The sequence below is a fragment of the Squalius cephalus genome (genome assembly GCF_949319135.1).
Source record: "Squalius cephalus genome assembly, chromosome: 10".
NCBI classification, from domain to species: domain Eukaryota; kingdom Metazoa; phylum Chordata; class Actinopteri; order Cypriniformes; family Leuciscidae; genus Squalius; species Squalius cephalus.
The window spans coordinates 44,482,841-44,493,347 of record NC_137131.1 but is presented as its reverse complement, the minus strand read 5'-3'; the positions used below and the strand labels follow the sequence as shown (position 1 = coordinate 44,493,347).

Below are 10,507 nucleotides of genomic sequence, written 5' to 3'. Positions count from 1 at the left end.
GTTTTCTGGTATGTCTGATTTGTGCTGAAGAGTCGAGCCTGTGTTCGGTTGACGATTGGCCGAATACCATTAAGATTATAATTACTATATTAAGAGTAATGGCTGTGCACTCCTCAGCACAGTGATAGTCTCTCGGCTAAATACTTTAATACATGCAGGTGTACTTGTGCTTTTGTTAGCTAGCTTGAAAATTGAAACATTTATAATGTAAATAATTATAAAATATAAGAAATATATACATTATATAGTTCTCTATACATGTAAATATATCTGCAGTATATTACAAATGCAGTACCATATCTGGTCACATACACATCTATATGTTATTCAGTATATTTTCAAACATACTGTTATATCGTTTCATTTATAGATCATTCATATATTGGGAAATATATTTTCTTTTCATTAGGGTCCTTACACACTCCATCATGTGACTGTTCAATCCCCCTCCTCCACTCACCGTGTTGCTGGAGGCTGTTTCTCCCTCCGTTGGCGTGTGTTTTCTCCTGTGTTTGCTGGAGTGTGTGTGTTCGGCAGAGCGCTCTGAGGAACGCAGCGAGGCGTCGGCGAGTCTTGCGGAGCACGTGGCAGACGAGCTGGAAGATCTCCTCGTAGCAGTCGCCGGGTTCGGCCCGCGAGGCCAGTGTGCTGGAGGACAGACAGGCGTCTCTCTGCTCCTGCATCAGCTGGTGCTCGCGCTGCTTCGTCTCCGAAAACTGAGTCGCTATGACGACCAGACACAGGTTTATCATGAAGAAAGAGCCCACCTGTGAAGTTAGGCCGAGATTCAGAGAGAAAGACAGTGAAAACACACACCTGTCTCACTGCAGACACACTCACACTGCAGACACACACCTGTCTCACTGCAGACACACTCACATTGCAAACACACACCTGTCTCACTGCAGACACACTCCCACTGCAAACACACACCTGTCTCACTGCAGACACACTCCCACTGCAAACACACACCTGTCTCACTGCAGACACACACCTGTCTCACTGCAGACACACTCCCACTGCAAACACACACCTGTCTCACTGCAGACACACTCCCACTGCAAACACACACCTGTCTCACTGCAGACACACTCCCACTGCAAACACACACCTGTCTCACTGCAGACATACACCTGTCTCACTGCAGACACACTCCCACTGCAAACACACACCTGTCTCACTGCAGACACACTCACACTGCAAACACACACCTGTCTCACTGCAGACACACTCCCACTGCAAACACACACCTGTCTCACTGTAGACACACTCACACTGCAAACACACACCTGTCTCACTGCAGACACACTCCCACTGCAAACACACACCTGTCTCACTGCAGACACAATCCCACTGCAAACACACACCTTTCTCACTGCAGACACACTCATACTGCAAACACACACCTGTCTCACTGCAGACACACTCACACTGCAAACACACACCTGTCTCACTGCAGACACACACCTGTCTCACTGCAGACACACTCCCACTGCAAACACACACCTGTCTCACTGCAGACACACTCCCACTGCAAACGCACACCTGTCTCACTGCAGACACACTCCCACTGCAAACACACACCTGTCTCACTGCAGACACACTCACACTGCAAACACACACTCACACTGCAAACGCACACCTGTCTCACTGCAGACACACTCCCACTGCAAACACACATCTGTCTCACTGCAGACACACTCACACTGCAAACACACACCTGTCTCACTGCAGACACACTCCCACTGCAAACACACACTTGTCTCACTGCAGACACACTCCCACTCCAAACACACACCTGTCTCACTGCAGACACACTCCCACTGCAAACACACACCTGTCAGACACAATCCCACTGCAAACACACACCTGTCTCGCTGCAGACACACTCACACTTCAAACACACACCTGTCTCACTGCAGACACACTCATACTGCAAACACACACCTGTCTCACTGCAGACACACTCCCACTGCAAACACACACCTGTCTCACTGCAGACACACTCCCACTGCAAACACACACCTGTCTCACTGCAGACACACTCATACTGCAAACACACACCTGTCTCACTGCAGACACACACCTGTCTCACTGCAGACACACTCCCACTGCAAACACACACCTGTCTCACTGCAGACACACTCCCACTGCAAACGCACACCTGTCTCACTGCAGACACACTCCCACTGCAAACACACACCTGTCTCACTGTAGACACACTCCCACTGCAAACACACACCTGTCTCACTGCAGACACACTCACACTGCAAACACACACTCACACTGCAAACGCACACCTGTCTCACTGCAGACACACTCCCACTGCAAACACACATCTGTCTCACTGCAGACACACTCCCACTGCAAACACACACCTGTCTCACTGCAGACACACTCATACTGCAAACACACACCTGTCTCACTGCAGACACACACCTGTCTCACTGCAGACACACTCCCACTGCAAACACACACCTGTCTCACTGCAGACACACTCCCACTGCAAACGCACACCTGTCTCACTGCAGACACTCTCCCACTGCAAACACACACCTGTCTCACTGCAGACACACTCCCACTGCAAACACACACCTGTCTCACTGCAGACACACTCACACTGCAAACACACACTCACACTGCAAACGCACACCTGTCTCACTGCAGACACACTCCCACTGCAAACACACATCTGTCTCACTGCAGACACACTCCCACTGCAAACACACACCTGTCTCACTGCAGACACACTCACACTGCAAACACACACTTGTCTCACTGCAGACACACTCCCACTGCAAACACACACCTGTCTCACTGCAGACACACTCCCACTGCAAACACACACCTGTCTCACTGCAGACACACTCACACTGCAAACACACACCTGTCTCACTGCAGACACAATCCCACTGCAAACACACACCTGTCTCGCTGCAGACACACTCACACTTCAAACACACACCTTTCTCACTGCAGACACACTCCCACTGCAAACACACACCTGTCTCACTGCAGACACACTCATACTGCAAACACACACCTGTCTCACTGCAGACACACACCTGTCTCACTGCAGACACACTCCCACTGCAAACACACACCTGTCTCACTGCAGACACACTCCCACTGCAAACGCACACCTGTCTCACTGCAGACACACTCCCACTGCAAACACACACCTGTCTCACTGCAGACACACTCCCACTGCAAACACACACCTGTCTCACTGCAGACACACTCACACTGCAAACACACACTCACACTGCAAACGCACACCTGTCTCACTGCAGAAACACTCACACTGCAAACACACACTCACACTGCAAACGCACACCTGTCTCACTGCAGACACACTCCCACTGCAAACACACATCTGTCTCACTGCAGACACACTCCCACTGCAAACACACACCTGTCTCACTGCAGACACAATCCCACTGCAAACACACACCTGTCTCGCTGCAGACACACTCACACTTCAAACACACACCTTTCTCACTGCAGACACACTCCCACTGCAAACACACACCTGTCTCACTGCAGACACACTCATACTGTAAACACACACCTGTCTCACTGCAGACACACACCTGTCTCACTGCAGACACACTCCCACTGCAAACACACACCTGTCTCACTGCAGACACACTCCCACTGCAAACGCACACCTGTCTCACTGCAGACACACTCCCACTGCAAACACACACCTGTCTCACTGCAGACACACTCCCACTGCAAACACACACCTGTCTCACTGCAGACACACTCACACTGCAAACACACACTCACACTGCAAACGCACACCTGTCTCACTGCAGACACACTCCCACTGCAAACACACATCTGTCTCACTGCAGACACACTCCCACTGCAAACACACACTTGTCTCACTGCAGACACACTCACACTGCAAACACACATCTGTCTCACTGCAGACACACTCCCACTGCAAACGCACACCTGTCTCACTGCAGACACACTCCCACTGCAAACACACACCTGTCTCACTGCAGACACACTCCCACTGCAAACACACACCTGTCTCACTGCAGACACACACCTGTCTCACTGCAGACACACTCCCACTGCAAACACACACCTGTCTCACTGCAGACACACTCCCACTGCAAACGCACATCTGTCTCACTGCAGACACACTCCCACTGCAAACACACACTTGTCTCACTGCAGACACACTCACACTGCAAACACACATCTGTCTCACTGCAGACACACTCCCACTGCAAACGCACACCTGTCTCACTGCAGACACACTCCCACTGCAAACACACACCTGTCTCACTGCAGACACACTCCCACTGCAAACACACACCTGTCTCACTGCAGACACACACCTGTCTCACTGCAGACACACTCCCACTGCAAACACACACCTGTCTCACTGCAGACACACTCCCACTGCAAACGCACACCTGTCTCACTGCAGACACACTCCCACTGCAAACATACACCTGACTCACTGCAGACAAACTCCCACTGCAAACACACACCTGTCTCACTGCAGACACACTCACACTGCAAACACACACTCACACTGCAAACGCACACCTGTCTCACTGCAGACACACTCCCACTGCAAACACACATCTGTCTCACTGCAGACACACTCCCACTGCAAACACACACTTGTCTCACTGCAGACACACTCACACTGCAAACACACATCTGTCTCACTGCAGACACACTCCCACTGCAAACACACACCTGTCTCACTGCAGACACACTCACACTGCAAACACACACTCACACTGCAAACGCACACCTGTCTCACTGCAGACACACTCCCACTGCAAACACACATCTGTCTCACTGCAGACACACTCCCACTGCAAACACACACCTGTCTCACTGCAGACACACTCCCACTGCAAACACACACTTGTCTCACTGCAGACACACTCCCACTGCAAACACACACCTGTCTCACTGCAGACACACTCCCACTGCAAACACACACCTGTCTCACTGCAGACACACTCACACTGCAAACACACACCTGTCTCACTGCAGACACAATCCCACTGCAAACACACACCTGTCTCGCTGCAGACACACTCACACTTCAAACACAAACCTTTCTCACTGCAGACACACTCCCACTGCAAACACACACCTGTCTCACTGCAGACACACTCATACTGCAAACACACACCTGTCTCACTGCAGACACACTCCCACTGCAAACACACACCTGTCTCACTGCAGACACACTCATACTGCAAACACACACCTGTCTCACTGCAGACACACTCCCACTGCAAACACACACCTGTCTCACTGCAGACACACTCCCACTGCAAACACACACCTGTCTCACTGCAGACACACTCACACTGCAAACACACACTCACACTGCAAACGCACACCTGTCTCACTGCAGACACACTCCCACTGCAAACACACATCTGTCTCACTGCAGACACACTCCCACTGCAAACACACACTTGTCTCACTGCAGACACACTTACACTGCAAACACACATCTGTCTCACTGCAGACACACTCCCACTGCAAACACACACCTGTCTCACTGCAGACACACTCCCACTGCAAACACACACTTGTCTCACTGCAGACACACTCACACTGCAAACACACATCTGTCTCACTGCAGAAACACTCACACTGCAAACACACACCTGTCTCACTGCAGACACACTCCCACTGCAAACACACACCAGTCTCACGTACACTTGTCTCGCTGCAGACACACACCTGTCTCACTGCAGACACACTCACACTGCAAACACACACTCCCACTGCAAACACACACCAGTCTCACGTACACTTGTCTCGCTGCAAACACACACCTGTCTCACTGCAGACACACTCACACTGCAAACACACACTCCCACTGCAAACACACACCTGTCTCACTGCAGACACACTCACACTGCAAACACACACCTGTCTCACTGCAGACACACTCCCACTGCAAACACACACCTGTCTCACTGCAGACACACTCACACTGCAAACACACACCTGTCTCACTGCAGACACACTCACACTGCAAACACACACCTGTCTCGCTGCAGACACACTCACACTTCAAACACACACCTTTCTCACTGCAGACACACTCATACTGCAAACACACACCTGTCTCACTGCAGACACACTCCCACTGCAAACACACACCTGTCTCACTGCAAACACACACCTGTCTCACTGCAGACACACTCCCACTGCAAACACACACCTGTCTCACTGCAAACACACACCTGTCTCACTGCAAACACACACCTGTCTCACTGCAGACACACTCCCACTGCAAACACACACCTGTCTCACTGCAGACACCTGTCTCACTGCAGACACACTCCCACTGCAAACACACACCTGTCTCACTGCAGACACACTCACACTGCAAACACACACCTGTCTCACTGCAGACACACTCCCACTGCAAACACACACCTGTCTCACTGCAGACACACTCACACTGCAAACACACACTCCCACTGCAAATGCACACCTGTCTCACTGCAGACACACTCCCACTGCAAACACATACCTGTCTCGCTGCAGACACACTCACACTGCAAACACACACCTGTCTCGCTGCAGACACACTCCCACTGCAAACACACACCTGTCTCGCTGCAGACACACTCCCACTGCAAACACACACCTGTCTCACTGCAGACACACTCACACTGCAAACACACACCTGTCTCACTGCAGACACACTCACACTGCAAACACACACTCACACTGCAAACGCACACCTGTCTCACTGCACACACTCCCACTGCAAACACACACCTGTCTCGCTGCAAACTCACTTCTCACTGCAAACACACTTGACAAAACAGGTAGAAACCTCTGCCGGGTTATTATGGGATGCCCATGTTACACTACAAACTACACAAAATACTACAAACTAAATTTCACAGGAATATATGCATCTAGTGATAATAAAATCATTCACAAACTGACGAACTGGCTCAATTAGTTGGTTAAGAATATCAGACAGGCAATATCAGCAAAAAGAATCATCAGCATGTCAAATAAAACAATCTATATTGCTCTTTTAGAACAGACTCATAAATCTGTGTGAGATTGAGAGAGTGTGTGTGTGTGTGTGTGTGTGTGTGTGTGTGTGTGTGTGTGTGTGTGTGTGTGTGTGTGTGTGTGTGTGTGTGTGTGTACTTACTATAATCAGCAGAATAAAATAGATGAAGTTGTAGAATGAGTGAGCGTCCATGACGTAATACATGATTTCCACCCAGCCCTCCAGAGTAATAACCTAAACACACCATCATTAGCAGAAAAACACTTCATATAGTTCTCTGGGAATAGATTTCTCTTCCAATAAGTTCAAATTTAGCACAAAGCACATCAATCACAACATACGAGCTGGAAAGCTCTGCAGTCTCCCAGGAGAAAATACCTGGAAAATAACGATCCAGGCGTATCCGATGTTGTCGAAGTTGATGGCTCCTTTGTGCGGGTTTCTGAGTCCAGTGTGGCAGCGTGTGTAGTATTGGTTCCAGTTGACGCAGAGTCCGGGTACGATGGCGCTGGCGTTGATGAAGGGTTCGGTCATGAGACCCAGAGTCTGATGATGCAGGAGATCATCCACGTCCAGACAGCACTGATGTCCCGAAACACGACGAGCCGGAACGTCTCCACACGACATGATCCCGTTATCCTGAGGCAGAGAGCAGATGAAGGGCCGCTCGTCTTCCTCATCCAGAGAGTAATACGGAGCAGGTAGTGCCACACCTGTGGAGCTGAGAGAAAGAACACAGTCAAACACGAGATGTGTCCAAAACCCTGAGATGTTTGAAGAGTGCCTGAAAACCATAGTGGAGTAAAAGTACAGATACCTTACAGCGAAAATGAGACACGCCAGTGAAAATAAACAATTGATTTGTAAGATGAGAAATCGTGTTTATTTGCAAACACACAACTGTCTCACTGCAGACACACTCCCACTGCAAACGCACACCTGTCTCACTGCAGACACACTCAGACTGCAAACACACACCTGTCTCACTGCAGACACACTCCCACTGCAAACACACACCTGTCTCACTGCAGACACACTCATACTGCAAACACACACCTGTCTCACTGCAGACACACTCACACTGCAAACACACACCTGTCTCACTGCAGACACACTCCCACTACAAACACACACCTGTCTCACTGCAGACACAATCCCACTGCAAACACACACACCTGTCTCACTGCAGACACACTCCCACTGCAAACGCACACCTGTCTCACTGCAGACACACTCAGACTGCAAACACACACCTGTCTCATTGCAGACACACTCACACTGCAAACGCACACCTGTCTCGCTGCAGACACACTCCCACTGCAAACGCACACCTGTCTCACTGCAGACACACTCCCACTGCAAACGCACACCTGTCTCACTGCAGACACACTCACACTGCAAACGCACACCTGTCTCACTGCAGACACACTCAGACTGCAAACACACACCTGTCTCATTGCAGACACACTCCCACTGCAAATGCACACCTGTCTCACTGCAGACACACTCCCACTGCAAACGCACACCTGTCTCACTGCAAACACACACCTGTCTCACTGCAGACACACTCCCAATGCAAACGCACACCTGTCTCACTGCAGACACACTCCCACTGCAAACGCACACCTGTCTCACTGCAAACACACACCTGTCTCACTGCAAACTCACTTCTCACTGCAAACACACACCTGTAACCTGCAGACACACTTCTCACTGCAAACACACACCTGTCTTACTGCAAACTCACTTCTCACTGCAAACACACACCTGTCTCACTGCAAAGACACACCTGTCTCACTGCAGACACACTCATACTGCAAACACACACCTGTCTCACTGCAGACACACTCCCAATGCAAACGCACACCTGTCTCACTGCAGATACACTCATACTGCAAACACACACCTGTCTCACTGCAGACACACTCACACTGCAAACACACACCTGTCTCACTGCAGACACACTCCCAATGCAAACACAAACCTGACTCACTGCAAACACACACCCGTCTTACTACAAACTCACTTCTCACTGCAAACACACACCCGTCTCACTGCAAACTCACTTCTCACTGCAAACACACACCTGACACACTCACACTGCAAACGCACACCTGTCTCACTGCAGACACACTCATACTGCAAACACACACGTGACTCACTGCAGACACACTCATACTGCAAACGCACACCTGTCTCACTGCAAACACACACCTGTCTCACTGCAAACTCACTTCTCACTGCAAACACACACCTGTCTCACTGCAAACACACACCTGTCTCACTGCAAACTCACTTCTCACTGCAAACACACACCTGTCTCACTGCAGATACACTCCCACTGCAAACGCACACCTGTCTCACTGCAGACACACTCATACTGCAAACGCACACCTGTCTCACTGCAGATACACTCCCACTGCAAACGCACACCTGTCTCACTGCAGACACACTCCCACTGCAAACGCACACCTGTCTCACTGCAGACACACACCTGTCTCACTGCAGATACACTCATACTGCAAACGCACACCTGTCTCACAGCAGACACACTCATACTGCAAACACACACCTGTCTCACTGCAGACACACTCATACTGCAAACACACACCTGTCTCACTGCAGACACACTCGCAATGCAAACGCACACCTGTCTCACTGCAGATACACTCATACTGCAAACACACACCTGTCTCACTGCAGACACACTCACACTGCAAACACACACCTGTCTCACTGCAGACACACTCCCAATGCAAACACAAACCTGACTCACTGCAAACACACACCCGTCTTACTGCAAACTCACTTCTCACTGCAAACACACACCCGTCTCACTGCAAACTCACTTCTCACTGCAAACACACACCTGACACACTCACACTGCAAACGCACACCTGTCTCACTGCAGACACACTCATACTGCAAACACACACGTGACTCACTGCAGACACACTCATACTGCAAACGCACACCTGTCTCACTGCAAACACACACCTGTCTCACTGCAAACTCACTTCTCACTGCAAACACACACCTGTCTCACTGCAAACACACACCTGTCTCACTGCAAACTCACTTCTCACTGCAAACACACACCTGTCTCACTGCAGATACACTCCCACTGCAAACACACACCTGTCTCACTGCAGACACACTCATACTGCAAACGCACACCTGTCTCACTGCAGATACACTCCCACTGCAAACGCACACCTGTCTCACTGCAGACACACTCCCACTGCAAACGCACACCTGTCTCACTGCAGACACACACCTGTCTCACTGCAGACACACTCATACTGCAAACGCACACCTGTCTCACTGCAGACACACTCATACTGCAAACACACACCTGTCTCACTGCAGACACACACTCCCACTGCAAACGCACACCTGTCTCACTGCAGACACACTCCCACTGCAAACACACACCTGTCTCACTGCAAACACACACCTGTCTCA

The 10,507-nt window shown here is 50.4% G+C and overlaps 1 protein-coding gene across 1 annotated transcript in view; it reads right to left on the bottom strand.

Annotated features, from left to right (window-relative positions):
- The window catches only part of cacna1ib (calcium voltage-gated channel subunit alpha1 Ib), a 155,604-nt gene that overhangs the window by 66,481 nt on the left and 78,616 nt on the right, over positions 1–10,507 (bottom strand). The window contains exons 7-9 of the mRNA XM_079884438.1: positions 7,421–7,763; positions 7,184–7,276; positions 461–767 (exon numbers count right to left, since the gene is read on the bottom strand). Of these exons, the coding sequence (XP_079740564.1) occupies positions 461–767; positions 7,184–7,276; positions 7,421–7,763 (743 nt within the window). The remainder of the gene's footprint in view (positions 1–460; positions 768–7,183; positions 7,277–7,420; positions 7,764–10,507) is intronic.